The sequence below is a fragment of the Prionailurus viverrinus genome, chromosome D1, assembly GCF_022837055.1.
Source record: "Prionailurus viverrinus isolate Anna chromosome D1, UM_Priviv_1.0, whole genome shotgun sequence".
Lineage (NCBI taxonomy): Eukaryota > Metazoa > Chordata > Mammalia > Carnivora > Felidae > Prionailurus > Prionailurus viverrinus.
This window is the reverse complement of record NC_062570.1, coordinates 14,848,899-14,870,073: the sequence shown is the minus strand read 5'-3', so window position 1 is coordinate 14,870,073 and position 21,175 is coordinate 14,848,899. Positions and strand designations below refer to the sequence as shown.

General features: G+C 41.4%; 1 protein-coding gene and 1 non-coding gene across 11 annotated transcripts in view; one reads left to right on the top strand and one right to left on the bottom strand.

Annotated features, from left to right (window-relative positions):
- The window catches only part of SIK3 (SIK family kinase 3), a 277,767-nt gene that overhangs the window by 194,706 nt on the left and 61,886 nt on the right, over positions 1-21,175 (top strand). For all 10 annotated transcript variants that reach the window (XM_047878146.1, XM_047878144.1, XM_047878140.1 and 7 more), the window contains exon 4: positions 4,026-4,187. In XM_047878146.1, coding sequence (XP_047734102.1) covers positions 4,026-4,187 — 162 coding nt within the window. The remainder of the gene's footprint in view (positions 1-4,025; positions 4,188-21,175) is intronic.
- On the bottom strand, positions 6,695-6,803 carry LOC125147244 (U6 spliceosomal RNA). Its single transcript, XR_007145082.1, has one exon. It is a non-coding gene; the product is annotated as a U6 spliceosomal RNA (small nuclear RNA).

Below are 21,175 nucleotides of genomic sequence, written 5' to 3'. Positions count from 1 at the left end.
ACACGAAACTTGAAATTGGCCCCGGAGGTGGAGTGGCAGCTGAGTGGACAAGTAGCGAATTGTCAGCGAGGGACCCACAGTGTGGCAGGGCTGGAGCGTGGCCCGGCTCGGGGCCGGGGGCCGGGGAGCCAGGGGCATGGCTGTCGGGTGGGGAGTTGGGGACTGAGGGTGGGGTTGTGTGTCGCCCAGTGTTTAGGAGAAGTAGCTCCCTGAACTGCCTGGAAGAAGCAGAATTGCCCCTGGGGTTTATCCCCACACAATTCAGAATGTGTTTTGCTTTGAATACTGAGTGGTTCGGGAGCCACGTGGTTTCTTCTGCATCCTGAGGTCACCCCAGCATTCATCCAAATGCCGTGACTTTGTGGCAAGTCCAGGCTGGGCCGCGGCTCTGGGTTTCTTTGCTGGAAGTTAAACATCACACGTGAGCTTGCAGCATTTTCACTGCCTGCCTGTAGGGCACACGCCGACGGGAAGCAGCCATTTGCCCCCTGGCAGCCGAGAGGCGGTTTCAGCAGGGGCTGGAAACCACGGCAGGCTGCTGGCTTCCTGGCACACCCACCAGCTCCCGTGGCTTTGCTCTGAAAGCAGACTAACAGGGATGGGAGGGGGGGTGGCCGTGGTGGTGGCAGCAAGATGGGCCAAAATGAAAGCGGAGGCTGGAGTCTGAACGGTATAGAGCCGTTAAGATGATCCTGGATGGCGGAAGAGCCCAGTGCTCCCAAAGCTGAGAAAACCTGAACGTCAGACACAGCAGCCAGAAAAAAAAAACATCCGATGCTCGCAGCCTGCACTGTAGAAAGTGATTTGTTGATCTTTGTATTCGTAGCTGTAGGGATACCGTAGGTGTCTTTGGGAAAATACTATATAGTTGAAGCTCTTTCATCCAGCGTGCTGTCAAAAATACCTTTTAACCAGAAACACGTAACAGTGACGATTGATGTATATCAATGCCTTTAAGCTCTGCAGAATCCCGCCCCCCCGCCCCCCGAAGAAGCGAATGCTTAAATATTCTTTGTATGGTACTGAGTGGACCTTCTTAAAAACAGCTTTTTAAATGTCCTTGGAAGTTAGAGTTATATCATATATGGTGACTCTTAATCATAGTACCAGTTTATTCCCAAACACGCTCTCCTTTCTTTGGCCATAGCATGTAACAGGGTTTATTTCCGTTCAGCAGATCAAGAGGTGGGGATATTGGCAGCATCACCGATTTGTCCAAGGACAACCAGCGTGTCATTGTGGAGATAAAATAGGACTAGGCTGCATTCCACCAACTCCTGGCCTGTGTAGCAATTTTGAGAACTTTCCAATCGTTTTAGGAAAACAAAGTACTTAGAAAATATAAAGAGTCTTTTTTTTTTTTTAATAAAAGAAAATCACTTATTTTGGAAATCACGAAATTAATCATTCTGTTGTATTTAAGAAGCTCTTTGATGTGTTCTGGTAATTAGTATTTACTGCCAGACGAATGTCTCTTGGGCATTTTAATTAATGGGTGGCTTGGCCAAATGAGCTTCTGATGGTAAACCTTCATAAGGGTTTATTTTTATGTTTCTCAAGAATAGCTGTCTCTTCAAAGCCCTTTAATTAGACAAAGTTTAGCAGCTAAAACATATTATTAGAATAATTAGGCCTTGGGTTAAGAGGAACAGGGGGTCAAGGGAGCAGGTACTGTTAGAGAAGGGCGTCTTAAAATAAAACCTAGCGTTTCACATGTGATGGATGGCCAGTTCTTTAACAGCTTATATTAAGTGACTCTCCCTAGTTAGGGACTTTGTGTTGTTTCAAGTTCACTTGACAGATCTCACCTGAAGTGTGAATACACCAGAGTGCACACTCGTTTATCACTACCTCTGAACTCCTGGAGAAAGTGGTGGTCTAGACCTTAACCCTCTAAGCTAAAGGCTTCCTGTTTTCTTTCTTGTTTTCTACTGCCTTGGTCATCTTGGCTATAAAAAGTGATTGCTTTTTGAGGAAAATGCTTCAAAGAACTGGTGTAGGAGCCACTTGATAATACTAACAATTACGATAATTCCATTGAAGGGTCTTTCTTAATAATTTAAGTGATCCTCTAAGATGCTGTTCTTTTTTTTTTTTTTTAACGTTTATTTATTTTTGAGACACAGAGAGACAGAGCATGAACGGGGGAGGGTTAGAGAGAGGGAGACACAGAATCCGAAGCAGGCTCCAGGCTCCGATCTGTCAGCACAGAGCCCGACGCGGGGCTCGAACTCAACGGACCGTGAGATCGTGACCTGAGCCGAAGTCGGCCGCTCAACCGACTGAGCCACCCAGGCGCCCCTAAGACGCTGTTCTTAAAATTACTGTAGTATTTGATCTCCAGTATTTTGTGCTCTTTGTGGTCAGAATGCTCTTTGAATTATTTGAAAGTCTGCTCTGTGGATGGATTGTCATTTGGCTCCCCTTCTTCACGCTCTACCCCGTTCCTTGTCCTAAGCCCTCCCTCTTGGTAAGCACTACAAGGGCGTATGTTTTATCTCAGACTTCCTCTTTGTGATGAAGAAAAGATCTATCCGACTGGTCCTGTGGGTGATCAAGATGGTGCCAAAGACAGTTGGGTAGGAAGACTGAAACTACTACCATTGATGAGCAGACAATAATACACTTGTTTATATCGTCTGATTTTTTACTCTCCCAGTATCTCAGGATGCTTACGATGGCAAATGTGTCCTTCTCCCACCTAGATTGGTTAGTTTAAGGATAGTGCCAATGAGACTGTTGGAGATTTTAGGTAGAGCAAGCTGTCTTGCCAGTGTTTCTTTTTTTTAAAAAAAAAATTTTTTTAACGTTTATTTATTTTTGAGACAGAGAGAGACACAGCCTGAACGGGGGAGGGGCAGAGAGAGAGGGAGACGCAGAATCGGAAGCAGGCTCCAGGCTCTGAGCCATCAGCCCAGAGCCTGATGCGGGGCTCGAACTCGCGGACCGTGAGATCGTGACCTGAGCTGAAGTCGGACGCTTAACCGACTGAGCCACCCAGGCGCCCCTCTCTTGCCAGTGTTTCTAATCTCATCAGCTGTTATGATCTGGGTATGTTGTTAGATGAAGAAATGGGTTGAGGATTCACTGGTTCAGAATAAACCTGCCACTATTAGTAAAAAAGTACTTACTTTACCCGTACTGGTAATTAGTACTGGTACTAATTGATATTGGTACTGGTAATTAGTAATTCATGGTATTGGCTATGGGTCAACCAGTTCATTTTTAAATATAGAAGATAGTTTGATTTATAGTATTACAAAGTTTATCACATGTAAAATCTTTTGCTATACCTTAGTTAGCCACATAGCCAATGAAATAATTTCATTGAGGTGGTAAAAGCCTCCTTTATTTTCAGTTGATGTTGTCTGTAAAAACTAACAGCGTTTTAAAAAGTACTTGAAAAGCACAATAAATGCAGACGGAAAGATACCGACATATTCCAGTATGATGCATTCCAGAGTATAGTCACCAAATAAGTACATTTTTATGTTAAACTATAAAACTTTGAGAAAGTGGAAGAGATATTAGCATCGATGGGCTCCTATATAAAGCTGTTTTCCCCCTTAGCAGTGACTAACTTCTGTCTACTCTTCCCCCAAATGATTGATTATCGTGATTCTGCTTTTTGAGTCACGCGTTAGCACAGGAAATATTGCTGATTCTTATCTTCATGTATATGTTTGCTGTGTGTATGTAATCTTTTGCAATGGAGATAAGAAAAAGGAGGTGTTGAATGTTATGATTTTCCAAAAATACCATTAAAAGCCTCAGAACTTTTTTTTTCCTTCTTACAGTAGAGCATATGTATTCTTATGCATAGTTATGTATACTTAAAACGGTTTGGATACTGCTTGCCGATGGGTTTTTATAGATACAAACTAGAGCCACAAATGTTGCCATTTGTTTGTTTCACTTCTTCAACTGTTCATCTGGTAGGCCCCCTTGCATCCCTCCTGGAGTCTACCTTTTGAAATGATACCAGTGTGCAAAATGAGAACTGACTGTGCTCTTTTTCACCACAGACCACCTGGTGGCCCATGGCAGAATGGCAGAGAAGGAGGCCCGTCGGAAGTTCAAACAGATTGTGGCAGCTGTGTATTTTTGTCACTGTCGGAATATTGTTCATCGTGATCTAAAAGCTGAAAATTTGCTTCTGGATGCCAATCTGAATATTAAAATAGCAGGTGAGAAGTGTGTTGAGGATGTGAAATAGGAACAAAAGAACTTTTCCTTCAAGGTTCTTAAGCCAGGGATTGTCTATTTCCATCTATTCAGAAAGAAGTAATGTGAAAATACAAGATTTGTGTGTTGGGGAGGGCTTGAAAATTGATAAGCTCTAAAAATACATTTATGTTATTTTTCATGCAGTATTAGATGGAACTAGGCCGGGGAGCAAGAAGGAAAAGAGTGATGTTTAAAGTTCTCTTATTTTGGGGGCGCCTGGGTGGCTCAGTCGGTTAAGCGTCCGACTTCAGCTCAGGTCATGGTTTCTTGGCTTGTGAGTCCGAGCCCCGCATCGGGCTCTGTGCTGACAACTCGGAGCCTGGAGCCTGCTTTGGATTCTGTGTCTCCCAGTTTCTCTCTTTGCCCCTCCTCTGCTTGCACTCTGTCTCTCTCTCTTAAAAATAAATACACATTGGGGCACCCGGGTGGCTCAGTCAGTTAAGTGTCCAACTTTGGCTCAGGTCATGATCTCACGGTTCATGGGTTCGAGCCCCCCGTCGGGCTCTGTGCTGACAGCTCAGAGCCTGGAGCCTGCTTTGGATTCTGTGTCTCCCTCGCTCTCTGCTCCTCTCCCACTCACACACACACACACACACACACACACACACACACACTCTCTCTCTCTCTCTCTCTCTCTCTCTCTCACTCTCACTCTCTCTCCTTCAAAAATAAATAAGCATTAAAAACAAAGTACACTTAAAATTCTCTTATTTTGGTTGACAGTTGTTTTTGAATAATAAGGAATAAAGTGTAGAATAAAGCAGTGAGAACAAGTGTTAAACTCGTATACTCCATCAGCTTTACTTGAAGAGGTGGATTTAGGGGCGCCTGGGTGGCTCGGTCAGTTGGGCGTCTGACTTCGGCTCAGGTCATGATCTCACGGTCCGTGAGTTCGAGCCCCGCGTCGGGCTCTGTGCTGACAGATCGGAGCCTGGAGCCTGTTTCGGATTCTGTGTCTCCCTCTCTCTGACCCTCCCCCATTCGTGCTCTGTCTCTCTCTGTCTCAAAAATAAATAAACGTTAAAAAAAAATTTAAAAATAAAAATATTTTAAAGAAGAGGTGGATTTATGGCACTGCTGGTATAGAGCATGCTTATTGTGCAGACCGCAGTTTTATGATAACTTAGGAAAAACAGATCTTCTCTTGGTTTAAAGGCAGTCGATCTCTTTGTGTGCTCACATTTCACTCATCTGTTCATCTGAAGGTGCCTAAGAAGTACTTTTCACTGCCTCGACATGCTCCTACTTCTGTTTTAATGAACGATCAGCATTTGCCTAGCCAATACAAGCTCACCACCTATTGATGAAAGAAAGTGGCTGCAGTCTAGACAGAAACTACAAACATGAGTAGAAACCAGTTTTTTTTTTTTCTGGCAGTTTTCAGTATTGCATTGGGTGTCCCTCATCTCACGGGTCAAAAGGGAGGTGGGGCGGGGGGTCTCATACACAAAACGGTACAGCTAGAATGTAATTGCCCTGGAAGCCAAAGTAAAAAGCAGTTCTAGAGACTTCCCTCCTTAAAAGGGTGGGAGTGGAGAGTTGAGACAGTGTTCTATTACAGGTTAAAGTACCTGCGTTGTACCCTTTCAGGTTGGTGACTCTACAGACTGTTTTGTGTAGATGAGTCTGTCCTCTTTCCAGGCTCTACTTCCACATCCTTGGAATGTCACCTAACTTTTTATTTACCTATGTTATGCTGATAGATGCACGGTTGGTTAGTACTTTCACATGGTTGTAAGCTCTTGGAGTCCTGCATTTGCCCAGTACGTAGTAGACAAGAAAGAGAAGCTTTCTTTATCTTCTGTAAAATTGCATTTTTCCTGTGTCCTTATGTCTGTTTTCTGTTCTCCAAAGCTCTCTTGACTCTAGCAGTTCCCACAGAAGTGGGTAGTATGGAAAGCCCTGGCAACGTCAAACCCTCTTTTGTAATTTTTCACTGGAGCTTCAATTAAATTAATGGTAACAACATCTACTAAGCGTCACAATCCTTAGAAGTATAATAAAATGTTGTGTTAGTTTCCTATTGTTGCTGTAATAAATGACCACAAACCTAGTGGCTTGAAACAATATAAATTTATTATCTTACAGTTCTAGAGGTCAGAAATTGGAAATGAGTCTTTTTTTCTTTTTTAAAAATGTTACTCCGTTTTTTAATTTTAATTTCAGTATAGTTTTTTTTTTAGTGTATTTATTTATTTATTTGAGAGAAAGAGAGCACGCAAGCAGAGGGGCAGAGGGGCGGGGGGAGACAGAGGACCCAGAGTGGGCTCTGTGCTGACAGCAGTGAGCCCGACGTGGGGCTCAAACTCACGAAACGTGAAATCATGACCTGAGCCAGTGAGACACTTAACCGACTGAGCCACACAGGCGCCCCTTAATTCCAGGCTACTTCATGTACAGTGTATATTTAGTTTCAGGTGTGCCCTGCAGTGATTCAACAATTCTGTACATTACTCGGTGCTCGTGCGAACACATGGCACGCTTCATGAATTTGCGTCTATCATCCTTGTGCAGAGGCTGTGCTAGTCTTCTCCGTATCGTTCCCCTTTTAGTCTGTGTGCTGCTGAAATGAGCACCTGAAATGAGTCTCACGGGACTAAAATTATGGCGTCGGTAGGACCGATTTCATCTGGCGTCTCTGGAGAGTCCAGCTCCTTGCTTTTTTTAGCTTCTAGAGGTCCCTGTGCTCTTTGGTTCTGGAAGTTTCCCCACAGCACTCGTGCTCCCATTGTCACATCTCCCACTCCTGCCCCGGTCCCCTGCTTCCTCTTAACAGGACCCTTGTGGTTACAGTGAGCCCTCCTGGATAACCCGCGATGATCTCCCCATCACCTGTTCACATCAGCGGAGGCCCCTTTTTGCCGTAGGCGGCACACTTCCAGATTCAGCAGAGTAGGATGTGGCTGGCTTTTGAGGGGTTTTATTTAGCCTGCCACAGATGGGATGGTAGTGTTTTTTGGATCATTGATTTGGGTAGTGAGCTAAAGGAAGGCCCTCTTTTTCTTCTCCAGTTGTATTCTACCTTCACTGAACGGAGGTCGAAGAATTTTTATGCTTCCTTGGTTCTTGATTTTGACTTTAGAACTAATTTGATTTAGTTAAGGGAGATTGGTATGGCTCTTTGTTTTTGTTTGAGAAATCGAGTGTAAAAGCAGGGGTCAGTGATAACTGAAATTAGAAACTCCACGGACAAACACTTGGGTAGGAAGATTTTTAAATGCTTTTCTTTGTTAATAGTTCCAACAAATCCGCGTAGTCACCATCAGAGTCTCTACCTGCTGGTGTATAATTACAGACTCCCAGGAATGCTGGCAGCCAGCCGTGTGCTCTCTGTGTTAACACATACGGTGAGAGTTTTAAGTTTATTTAACCAGAGTCTGCATTTTTATTATTTGTTTCGCCCAGAATGCTGAGCTCCACTAGTTTTGTGCCCTGCTACAGTATCTAACGTTGTCTTTGCTCGTCATGCCATCATTACATAGTCCCTTGCCTCCCCATCCACGGTTTTGCCTTCTCTCGTTGCACTTACCCACGGTCACCTGTGGTCCAGAAGCAGATGGTCTTCCTCATATGTCAGGTATGGTCAGAAGGTCGGTAGCAGCCCAGCACTATGTCACGATGCCTCGCTTCACTTCACGCCATTCACCTCACTTCATCTCGTCGCATAGGCATTTTATCATCTCATATCATCATGAGAAGAGGAAGGGTGAGTGCCGTACCAGAGGATATTTTGAGAGAGACCAAATCACATAACTTTTAGTACAGTATATTGTTATAATTGTCCCATTTTATTGTTAATGATTGTTACTCTCTTACTGTGCCTGATTCATCAATTAAACTCTATTATAGGTATGTGTGTATAGGGAAGAACATAGCATATAGGGTTCCGTGCTATCCACAGTTTCAGGCGTGCACTGGGGGTCTTGTATCCCCTGTGGATAAGGGGGACTATTGTCCTCAGTTTCTCAATCATTGCTTGAACTCCCTTTCTTATACAGCAATTAGTAGAAATTCCTCTTCTCCTCTGCTAGGTCGTCTCTGCTGTTAGTGGGCCAGTGGGAGAGACGCTTCTAGTTGAAGCTTACTACAGCATGACGAATTTTGGAGAGGTAGATTGGGTGATTGTGACAGGTTAAGATCGGAGAAGTAATGAAATCAATTCTAAATAGGATTATTTTCTTTAATTAATTAAAAAAATCTTCAGAGCGCATGCAAGTAGGGGTGAGAGGCAGAGGGAAAGAGAGAATCTTTTTTTTTTTTTTTTAAGTTTATTTTATTTTGAGAGAGGGAGAGACAGAGAGAAACCCAAGTAGGGGAGGGGCAGCAGAGAGGGAGAGAATCCCAAGCAGGCTCCATGCTCAGTGCAAGATCATGACCTGAGCCAACATCAGGAGTTGGCCGCTCAACCGACTGAGCCACCCAGGTGCTCCTCCTTCTGGGGTTTTAGAATTAAAAAATTCTTCTTAATGACAGTAGCAAACCTGTCTTGTGTAGAATTATTTAAAAGATGTTTCTGTAATTAGCAATCCAGAATAAACATTGGTGGTTTTCAGAACAAAGAATTTTATTTCTTTTTTTTTTTTTTTTTTTTTTTTAATTTTTTTTTTCAACGTTTATTTATTTTTGGGACAGAGAGAGACAGAGCATGAACAGGGAGGGGCAGAGAGAGAGGGAGACAAGATCGGAAACAGGCTCCAGGCTCTGAGCCATCAGCCCAGAGCCCGACGCGGGGCTCGAACCCACGGACTGTGAGATCGTGACCTGGCTGAAGTCGGACGCTTAACCGACTGCGCCACCCAGGCGCCCCAAGAATTTTATTTCTGAAAGGCAAAGTTACCAAGTGTAGAACTAAAAATGTGTAGTGGTCCTCTGAACACATACCTATTGTTAAAGGTTCTTTGTTCAGGTGTCATGCACAGCAAATGCTTAGACCTCTGGAAAGTTAAATAAACCCAAATTACATTTATATATGTGTGTTTCATGTATATGTGTACATATGTACCATGTTATATGTGTATGTATGTATACAGCACTTTACAAAGCATTTTCACACGTATTATTTAATTTTGTCATATTTGGCACGCAAATACAGCTTATTTAGAAAACATTAGAGTCTCCAAAAGATATACCTTTAACTTTCCAAAATTTGGAATTTCTTGTAAAGAGCACCCATGCGAATCTCTTTCATGTAGAGGGTCCAGCACTGGGAAAGAATGGGATTCTTGGCCTCTGACCTTCCACTTCTCGTGTCTCGGACACGTGAGGATCCACAGAGGAGCCAATTAAATGGGGCGGGGGGAGCACAACACCTCTCTCAGCCTATGGCCTGCATTGCTGAGTGACAGTGTGTTCACCAGCTACCAAATTATAGTCTGATACAATAGAAGCGATGTCACAAGGCACGCCATGATTCATTATCCCATTAACTGTACAGTCTAATTACCACGGAAGTTCAGAGGATGAAGAAACCACTTTAGTTTGTAAAGTTCCATTAGACTCTCGGTGCCACAGGGACTGTAACCACATCCTGTGTATTGCCCCCCCCCCCCCCCGACCAGCCCCCCGTGGACTAGCGTATGCCTGTCCTATAGTAGGTACTCAAAACTTTGTTGACCTGAACTTTAGACTGGTGACAAGGACATCAATGTCCTATTGAGGACATAACATTTGAGGTGAGTGTAAAGGATGAATAGAACTCTTTAAGTGTAGGTGCAGAGGAGAGAATTCTAGTAGGATTAGTCAGTCAGCAAATGTTAATAAAGCACCTGCTATGTGCAGGCCCTGATCTGCGCACTGGGGATACAGCTGCAGAGTAGCTGTATAGAGTAGTCCCTTGCTTGGAACTAACACTCTGCTGGCGGGGGGGGGGGGGGGGGGTAGGCAGTGAACACATAAACAAATAAGCCCTCATAAGGACTATGAAAATGATGAAATCAACAGTGTGCTAGAATGACTTTTTGGGAGAGAGAGTGCCTTTAACCAGGATAGTCCGAGCCTTCCAAGCAGAAGGAAGAGCAGTGCAAAGGCCCCAGAGAGGTGAATTTAAGTTTGATAGGGTAGGAGAAAAGCTGATGTGGCTGGAGATGATCTCTAAGCGGGGTGTGGAAGGAGGCGGGATAAGAGAGCTGGCAGGGGCCAGTCCATGTGGAGCTTTACACTCGTGCTGAGGATTGGGGCTCCTACTTGGTTACAGTGGGAAGCGGAGCTGGAGAAGTACGGGCAGCAGTAGAATGGGCGGGGCGTATTTGCAAGAAAGGTAAAGCAGCTTGGCTGGAGGGAAGGTTTAAGCAGGGGAGTCCTGCCTGAGAAGGCGGGAGAGAGGCCAGACTGTCAAATTGTTTGAACACCAGGCTCAGCAAGTCAGATTCAGGACGGATAAGGAAAAAAAAAAGGCGGGAGCAGGGTGAAAGGACAGGGAGAGCAAATGGGAAGATCCGTTAAGAGGCTATGAAATGGTGAAATCCTGTCCCGAGGTGGTGATAGGGGACATGAAAAGGAAGACGACACACCAAATACAAGAGTGAGCAAACGAAGAACTTCTGTGGATGGCTGACGACTCACGTGTCTGGGCCAGGAAGAGGGAACTTCCAGTCAAAGACGTGTGTAGAAATGGAGAAATCAGATTTTCTTATTGACGGAGTATATTAAGCTATCAAGGGAAAATGGTGTTGTCTTATATTTAATGCTATTTGAAAGCAATTTTAATACTTGTCCCCAAAGATTAAGTAGAGAAATTTCTATATTTATAAGAGATTGCCTAAGAAAAGACCTAAATGTGGCTGGCTTACTCCCTGAAGCAAAATTATTTGAAATACTCCGACGTTTCGAGAATGTTTTGAAAATTGTGGAAACTTTTTTTTTTTAACCTAAGGAAGTTGGAAACTTTTCTCTTGAAATGTCGACTCCTAGAATGGTCTCCATGAGATAGTTTCCACTCGGGTGTTATTGTTTTAGTTGGCAGTCAGTAGACAGCAGAGATGCGAAGCACAACTACAGCAAAGCCAGTGTTTTGGAAAGAATTTCCAGAGTGCACGGATTTAAGGTACTGTGGAAATTTTTGACCTTAATGCGGTTGAGATCTAGACTGTTTTATCTTTTAAAAGTGAGAAACTGTAACACTCCATGAATCCACTGACTCTTCCCCTTCGGTATGAATTTGCTGAGATACAATCACATAGGGAAAACAGGTTGTGAGCCTCGGGTTTCTGAGAACCCTTCCCCAGTGTGGTGGTTGGTGTCTCACAGCCCATGGAAAGTCGTTCCGGATATTCACCACAGCCGTCACAGAGTTTGTAACACCTTTATTTAGGGAATCTCTCAGTGCACCTCCCTGGCTACCGAGTAATAACTGGAGACCTCGAGAGGCCCTGTGACTTTCCTGAATTCCCGTCACAATAGAACCTGGGCGTCGCAATGCCTCAGAGCCTGCCCTCCCTCTGAAATGATGTGTGACCCTCAACTAGAAGGTGCTAATGACTTTCATGTATGTTGACCCTTGGGAATACAGTTTGAAAAATGATCTCTTCTGGTTCCTGTTCCTGAGACTGGAGCTTACAAAAATGAAAAATTGACACGCTCTCATTCGGAAGGCATTTTAGGGACACACACGGTTGATTTATTTTGTATGAAAAAATTCTGAAGTGAAAATTCAAATGAACAGATTTGGTCGGTCATGGTTCCAGGTTACAAGTGAGGTCTTACTGATCTTGAAAAGTGACTGCGTCCTGCTAAGATCAAGCAGGTTTTCTGTTTACAGGGCCTAGCTCACAAATAGCTATGCTACCAGTACAGAAGCATTGCTTCTCAGATTCTCCCACTGTGGTTTCCCTAACATGGAGGGGAATGAACTCACACAGGGTGGGGGTCAAGTGTGGGATTGATGACCTACCTAGCCTGGAATGGTTCACTTTTTAAATCACATGCTTTATTTTAAATTCATGCACGTTTTGTTTTCACCTCAATGTCCTACAACATTTGTTTTAATATTAAAATTATTCAACTTTATTTAACATAGAAAAAATTAATATTCCAGGAAGATGTGTTTTATTTAGCCTATGGTTTCACGTAACTCTTGGCACACTGCAGCGTCATCCCTGGGGGTATATAAACATACACGAGTTCAAGAAACCTGAGAATAAAGATTTTCTTCCCCCAACTACAAATTCCTCTTACACAGACTTCTGCACTTGCAAATCATTTGGGGGATAATTAGAAGTCCATAAATCAAGTAATGATTTAGGCCTCCTCACCTTCCTTCAATGGAATAGTTTGAGAGCCTCTGAGGGTAAATGAGGCGTGTCTACCTGCTAGAGGGGAGCGAATGAGCACACTTACCACTCAGTAGGTCCCTTTACTGCTTGGGTGAAGCCGTTGGCTACCATGGTAGTTTTGACTAGGATGCAGTTTTTTATCATATTTTATTAAATTTACCTCCGTAATGGACCATTGGACAATACAAAGCATAAGGGACACGGGTGTCAACATTCAGTTAATGGAAATAAGAGTAGTGATTCAGCAGTGCTTCGAGACAAACTTTACCAAATGAATGGTCTTCATTTGATCGCTGTTCTCTATAGCGCATCACGGTCTTTGTAGGACCTCAAAAACCACAATTTGATACACACACGCAAATATACATACACGTGCACAACACGATATCCAATTTGCTTTATTGGGAAGAGAGACTATCCCAATATAGAGATTATCCCAATATAGAGAGACTATCATAATGTATTATTTGCACGGAGGTACTGAACTTGCTCACCCATTTTACCACTTGCAACCAAAACATGAAAGTGACTCAGACAGGTTTGTTCTTTGGGTTCAAAATGTAAGCATTTCAAATACCAGGGCATGAAAAGTTCTTGGCTGTTTCAGACGTTATAATCTCAATATGTATGTGGCTTCCCGACTAAATATGAGATAACAATTTTAAATTAATATAGTGAGTCACTTTTAAAATGGGAAACATTTCTCTTGTTATAATGACTTTTAAAAAAATAGAGGTATGCTTGACATAGAACATTATATTAGTTTCAGGTATACAACATAATGATTCAGTATTTGTATATATAGTGAAATGATCCCCACAATAAGTCTAGCTAATGTCCATCTTTACATAGTTACAAAATAATTTTTTTCTTGCGATGACGACTTTTAAGATCTACTTTGTCGCAACTTTCAAATATACAGTACAGTATTACTATAGTCACCATGCTGTCTGTATATTATATCCTCATGATTTATTTTATAACTGCAGGTTCGTACCTTTTGACCCCTGTCACCCATTTCACGCAACCCCACCCCCCTCCCCCCTGCTTCTGGTGATCACCAGTCTCTTCTCTATATCTATGAGCTTGTTGTTGGTTTTTTAAAGATTCCACATATAAGTGAAATCATAAGATATTTGTCTTTCTCTGTCTGAGACTTACTTCACTTAGCACAATACTTTCCAGGTCCATCCATCTTGTTTTGAATGGCAAGATTTCATCCTTTGTTATGGCTGAGTAATATTCCGTTGTGTGTGTGTGTGTGTGCATGCCCTGCATACATATACATACATGCATACACACACACACACACACACACACACACACACACACACACACATATTCTTTATTCATCCATTGACAAGACAGGTTATTTCCTTGGCTATTGAAAATAATGCTGCAGTGAACACAAGGGTGTGTATATCTGTTTGAATTAATGTTTGCATTTTTTTTCAGGTAAATACCCAGAAGTGGACTAGCTGTGGACCATATAGTATTTCTGTTTTTAATTTTTCGAGGAACCTCCGTAATGTTTTCCATGGTGGCTGCACCAATTTACATTCCCCCTAGCAGTGTACTGGGGTTCCCTTTTCTCCACATCCTTGCCAACACCTGTTATTTCTTGTCTTTTTGCTACTAGCCATTCTAACAAGTGTGAAGTGATATCTCATTGTGGTTTTGATTTGCAGTTTCCTGACGATTGGTGATGTTGAGCATCTGTTGGCTATCTGTATGTCTTCTTTGGAAAAATGTCTATTGAGATCTTCTCATTTATTTACTCTATTGTTTTTTTTTTTTGTTGGATTTACTCAAGTTCTAGGAGTTCTTTATCTATTTTAGATAAATATCGTATATATTATCAGATATATGACTTGAAATATTTTCTCCCATTTAGTCGGTTACCATTTCCTTTTGTTGATTTTTTTTATAAATATAAATATTACTTAGAATGAACTTTTAAATCCAATTTTAATAATATACTAATATAAAATAAAATATCTTGCTTAAACTTATTTCTTTGTCATAAAGCATGCAAAAATGAGAAAATTATTTTTAAAATGTCTTTCCTGGGATGTTTTTAAGATAACATATTCCTTTGAAGGGAGTTTGTGAGTCAAAAAGTTGGAAAATACCGGATACCTATATAGTGAAATAGGTTACAGTTTTCTTTACATTGTAGTTCACATGTAACTTATTGGGGTTTGGGGATCAAATTGAGAGATTCTGTGAACTCTTGATAGATTCTTCTTCAGGAAGGCCTCTCTTCTCTATTATTTACCACTTGCCCCTGAATTTTACGCTAAAACTCGTTCTCTGCTTACAATTATATGGTTAGATGTGTAGTGTCATGTGTGCCTCCCCGCAGGACCGACTGCTCCATGAGGGCAGTGGCCACGTATTTTGTTCACCTTGTGCCAAGAACTCATTAGTGGTTCTTCCCAAACTTGGGGAGTACCCTACTCCTGTTACATATCTGTACATTACCCTTTAGGCAGGTTATTTATATTTCCATTTGGTGCCTTTAGTTTCTGTTGAGTATTTAAGGGGACTTTGATTCATCATGGTCCATAAAAGGCACACCAAAATTTTGTATAGAATGGTCACCTGTCAGTGTTGGAAACTTACCTGATTGAATGATTGGACTTTCATTGTTCTGATAGAATTTAGAATTAGGACTATGTATGTATAGTAGTATGTATTTAATGTATTCAGGAATTCCAATGAATATTGTTTGCAGGTCTTAGAGACTAAGTATCTTATTACAGCCTTTCCCTTTATATATCTACTCAATACTGAGTTTGATGAAAAGATCCTGTGTTGGGGAGAGGTTTTGTTTGTTTGTTTGTTTTTTGTTTTTATGAGACGGGTTGGGGTAGTGTTATCTATAACAGAGTGAGGAGGATTGGTTTATTATCTCACTTAAAAATAGCTGAGTTCAGTGATTCTAACTGCTAAGGTATTTTAAAGCTTTGGGGGAAAATTCATAAGTCATTCATTGAAAATGCCAGTGTAATGCTGGTCCAGCCTTTTTGTTTTTAAACTTTCATCTTCCACAGAGATAGTGTTGTGCTATATAAATATATAGTGCCAAGAGTAGGGGAGGGTCAGAAGATCGGTCAGATCAAGTGGCAGATACATGTGGAGCAGTCCCATATATGACATAATAGCGGCACCGACAACAAAAGGGGACCGTACTGCTTCTGTAATACGTTTTCAATCCCATGAATATTATCCTCTCCCATCCTCTGATTCTGACCTTCCCTGGTCTCTTAAACTAAACGAAATATCCCCCTCCCACCACCAAAAAAAGCTGATTCCTTGATTTTTTTTTCCCCCGTAAAGGAATTTCTCTTGTGTATAAAATGCTCAGGCTGTGAGTCAGTAGTTTTTGGCATCATTTCTCTGTTAGCTCCTAGTCAGGAAGTTCAGCCAGGGGTTGGAGTGATTGCTAAACACTGAGGACTTCCCAAGACCCATTTTTAAGAGTGAACTAATAATGTGACTCCTGGGAACTTCGAAACTCATCCTTCCTCACTACTGTAATTCTGAGATTCACACAGTTGGCTTTGGTTTTGCGCAATGCCAAATAACGCTTTTGGGTCACATGATTTCTAGGCTAGTAGTATTGTATAGGAGAAGCAAGATCAGTTCCTTATCTGTGCTGTGTTCCATTTTCACAGTCCACATAACAGTCTAAATGTTGTTGATACAGTGTTCTTACTGTGGTGTTGATCTTCGGTCCTTTGAGTCATTTCTAGCGAGAATAAATACCTGACAGCTGTCTCCTCCACCCCTCCCCTCCCCTCAGTCCACTGGGAAATTAATCAAGGGCCAAAATAATTTCTCTTCTTGGTCTTTGTAATTCCACGTGGGGGATTAGGATTACGAGTCCTCAGCTTTCATATGTTACAACATGAAGAATTTTGTGTTTTCTGGTGAGGGTGTTTATTGAGGATCAATAAGTATTTTCCCATTTTACTTTGTCCCTCTCCCCCCCTACTTCTGAGCAGTTTACTTACAACGGCAAGGAAGTGAAGCACAAGTTACGCTTGGAGGGGTTGCCTGTCAGTTTTAGCTTCGCTGTGTTACCTTAGCCGACATTGTGAACATTGGAACTGGCTGCAGGCTAATCTGTTTACATCTGTTTTGAATTGCTCCTTGGTCAGCCAAAAAGAAGTGGAGGGTATTGCTCTGAAGTGGTGGACCAAATAAGAAAATTTCCTGTTGCAGTTGTCCTGATTTTTAAATTAGTGCCACTCATTCTTTCCTGTTTCCCCCTTACCACATAGACATACCCCGTTGATGATCTGCTTACTTTAGGGATACACTATCACCACCCTGTGTAGCCTCAGGCCCCTGATCTCGCCTAGAACAAAGAATTTCAAGTCTCAAAATTGATAGTAAAGCTCTGGTATTTAAACCATCTCTACAAGACAGACATATGGTTCAGATTAAAGTCTGCTGCTCTGTATTAAGAGAAAGGGATATGAGATACCATTTCAGCCTGCAGACAAATGCTGACCAACCAGGGTGTTGGGGGTTGGAAAGAGACTTAACAGATTACGTTAGGAGCCACTTGTGAGTGGAGAAATAAATGACCATAGGCCACATGAAGTGAGCAACTCCACCCATATGGCTTCTGTTGTGTGGGTGTGCGTATCCATCTTAACCAGTTTCTGCTGCTGTTTTCTTCGGTAACTCTTGAGACTGTTCATCATTTTAACGTCGAATCTGTAGATCATGGGGCTTTCCCGTTGCCAATAAACGATCGGGGACATAAAGTATCGTTACGGGCATTTTTGTACCAGAGAATTTTCTGAAACTGTTACAGAATGGTCACCGCCATATGTGTGGTTACCATGTGATCATTCATACAAAGTTGTAACATCATTGACTGTATTCCTTACGGTGTACTTTTCATCTCTGTGGCTGACTTATTTTATATTTGGACATTGGTGCCTCTTAATCCTCTTCACCTATTTCGCCTATCCCTCCGCCCTCTTCGCCTCTGGCAACTACCAGTTCTCTGCACTTACCTGTGTGTTTCTGATTTTATTGTTGTTGTTTGTTCATTTGTTTGTTTTGTTTTTCAGATTCCACATGTGAGTGAAATCACAGGGTATTTGTATTTTTCTGGCCGACTTATTTCACTTAGCACAATACCCTCTAGATCCGTCCATGTTGTCACAAGTGACAAGGTTTTGTTCTTTTTTATGGCTGAGTAATACTCCATTGTATTTATATACCACATTTTCTTTCATTCATCTATTGATGGACACTTAGGTTGCTTCCATATCTTGGCTATTGTAAATAATGCTGCAATAAACATGGGGGTGCATATATCTTTTTGAGTTCGTGTTTTTGTTTTCTTTATGTAAATACCCAGACGTGGAATTGCTGGACTGCATCGTATTTCTGTTTTTAGTTTTTTGAGGAACCTCCATGCTGTTTTCCAGATTTGGCTCTCCTGGTTTACATTCTCACAAACAGTGCATAAGGATTCCCTTTATTCTACATCCTGGTTAACACTTGTTGTATCTGACTGGTGTAAGGTGATACCTCATTGTGCTCTTGATTTGTATTTCCCTGGTGATTAGTGATGTTGATTATCCTTTCCTGTGTCTGTTGGCCATCCACATGTCTCTTCTTTGGAGAGTGTCTGTTCAGGTCCTCTGCCCATTTTTTTTTTTTAATTTTTTTTTTTCAACGTTTATTTATTTATTTATTTTTTTTAATTTTTTTTTTTTTCAACGTTTATTTATTTTTGGGACAGAGAGAGACAGAGCATGAACGGGGGAGGGGCAGAGAGAGAGGGAGACACAGAATCGGAAACAGGCTCCAGGCTCTGAGCCATCAGCCCAGAGCCCGACGCGGGGCTCGAACTCACGGACCGCGAGATCGTGACCTGGCTGAAGTCGGACGCTTAACCGACTGCGCCACCCAGGCGCCCCGTTCTCTGCCCATTTTTAACGGCAGGAAAATATTACAAAGGCTGTTGCCCTTGAGGTTAGTGTCTATGTTTTCTTTTAGGAGTTTTATGGTTTCGGGTCTCACATGTAGCTCTTTAATCCACTTTGAGTTTATTTTTGTGTATGGTGTAAAAAAGTGGTCTAGTTTCGTTCTTTTGTATGTAGCAGTTCCCATTGTGTGTTCTTGCTTTCTTTGTCATAGATTAATTGACCATATAAGTATGGGTTTATTTCTGGGCTCTGTTCTGTCCCATTGAGCTATGTGTCTATTTTTGTACTAGTACCATATTGTTGGATTACTGTAGCTTTGTAATATAGTTTAATATCTGGGATTATGATACCTCTAGCTTTTTCCTTCTTTTTCGAGATTGCTTTGGCTGTTCAGGGTCTTTTGTGGTTCCATACAAATCTTAGGATTTTTGTTCTAGTTCGGTAAAAAATACTGTTGGCATTTTTACAGGGATTGCACTGAATCTGTAGATTGCCTTGGATACTATGGGCATTTTAATAATATTAATTCTTTCAATCCATGAGCATGATATATCTCTCCATTTATTTCTGTCCTTTTCCATTTCTCTCATTAATGTCTTACAGTTTTCAGAGTATACAAATTTCAGCTCCTTGGTTAAATTTATTCCTAGGCATTTTATTCTTTTTTGATGTAATTGTATATGGGATTGTTTTCTTAATTTCTCTTTCTGCTATTTTCTCATAAGTGTATAGAAACACAGTAGACTTGTCTATATTGATTTTGTATAGTGCAGCTTTACTAAATTCATTTATTAGTTCAAATAGTTTTTGGTGGAGTCTTTTAGGGTTTTCTATATACGGTATCGTGTCATCTGCAAATAGTGCCAGTTTTACTTGTCTGATTGTGACTAAGCTCTTCAGTACTTTGCTGAATAAAAGTGGTGAGAGCGCACATCCTTGTCTTGTTCTGACCTTAGAGGAAAAGCAAAGTTAGCTGTGGATTTGTCATAGATGGACTTTATTATGTTGAGATACGCTCCTTCTGTGCCCTCTTTGTTGAGTTTTTATAATGTATCGATGTTGAATTTTATCAAATTATTTTTCTGCATCTATTGAGATGATCATATGATTAAAAAATTTTTTCTAATGTTTATTATAGAGAGAGAGAGAGAGAGAGCGTGAGCAGGGGAGGAGCAGAGAGAGAGGGAGACACAGAATCTGAAGTGGGCTCCAGGCTCCAAGCTGTCAACACAGAGCCCAGTGTGGGGCTCAAACCCACGAACCATGAGATCATGACCTGAGCCGAAGTCGGATGCTTAACCGACTGAGCCATCCAGGTGCCCCAAGATGACCATATGATTTTTTACCTGCATTTTGTTAATGTGGTATATCGTGTTGGTTGAGGAGTGTATATTAAACCATCCTTGCATCCCTAAGATGAATCCCACTTGATCGTAGTGAATGATCCTTTTAATGAATTTTTCAATTCAGTTTGCTAATATTTTGTTGAGGAGTTTTGCCTCTGTGTTCATCAGGGACCTTGATACGTAGTTTTCTTATTTTGTGGTGTCATTGTCTGGTTTTGGTATCAGGGTAATGCTGGCCTCTGAAGTGTTCCAAAACATTCTGAAGCATTCCTTCCTCTGCTGTTTTATGGAATAGTTTGGTATCAATTGGTAATAATAGGTATTAACTTTTCTTTAAATGTTTTGTAGAATTCATCTGTGAAGCCATGTGGTCCTAGACTTTTGTTTGTGGGGAATTTTTGATTACTGATTCAATTTAATTACTAGTAGTTGATCTGTTCAGATTTTTCATTTCTTCCTGACTCATTCTTAGAAGATTCTATGTTACTAGTAATGTATTCATTCATTATACATTGTCTAATTTGTTCGGCAGGTAATTTTTCATAGTAGTCTTTTATAATCCTTTATATATTTGTGGTGTTGTTACTTCTCTTTCATTTCTGATATTATTTATTTGAGCCCTCTCTTTTTCTTGATTAGTCCGTCTAAAGGTTCATCAATTATGTTTTTGTCTCTATTTCATTTATGTCTGCTGTGATCTTTGTTATTTCTTTCCTTGTACTAAATTTGGGCTTCATTCTTCTTTGCCTGGTTCTTGTAGGTGTGAAGTTAGATCGTTTACTTGAGATTTTTCTCGATTCTTGAGTGAGACCTGTGTTGCTATAAAATTTCCTTTCAGAAGTGCTTTTGCTGCATCCCAAAGATTTTGATCCCATGTGTTTCCACTTCCGTTTGTCTCCAGGTATCATTTTATTTCCCCTTGGATCTCTTGGTCGGCCCCTTGGTTGCTCAGTAGCATGCTTTTCTTATAATTGATTTCTTCTTTCGTAGCGTTGTGATGGGAAAAGATGTTTGATAGGACTTCAGTCTTCTTCAGTTTTTCGTGACTTGTTTTGTGATCTGCCCTGGACAGTGTTTCGCCTGCACTTAAAAAATACCGAGCGCAGAAATTCTTTCTAGGGCTTCGGTTCAAAACTACAAAGAATCTACAGTTAATTTTTTTGAATATACGTTGACTCTATTCCCTTCTTTGCCGTCAGTTTCTGTTATTTTGTTGTTGCTATTCTTGCATTTTACTTATATTGAAGTTGCCTCTCTTCAGTTTTTCCTGTATCCTGCACCAGTGTCTGGTCTAACAGCATTCTTCTTCCTGAGCCTTGTGAACCACACTTTAGCTTATGATAGTGTAGCTGATTTTACTTGTGCCCCCTAA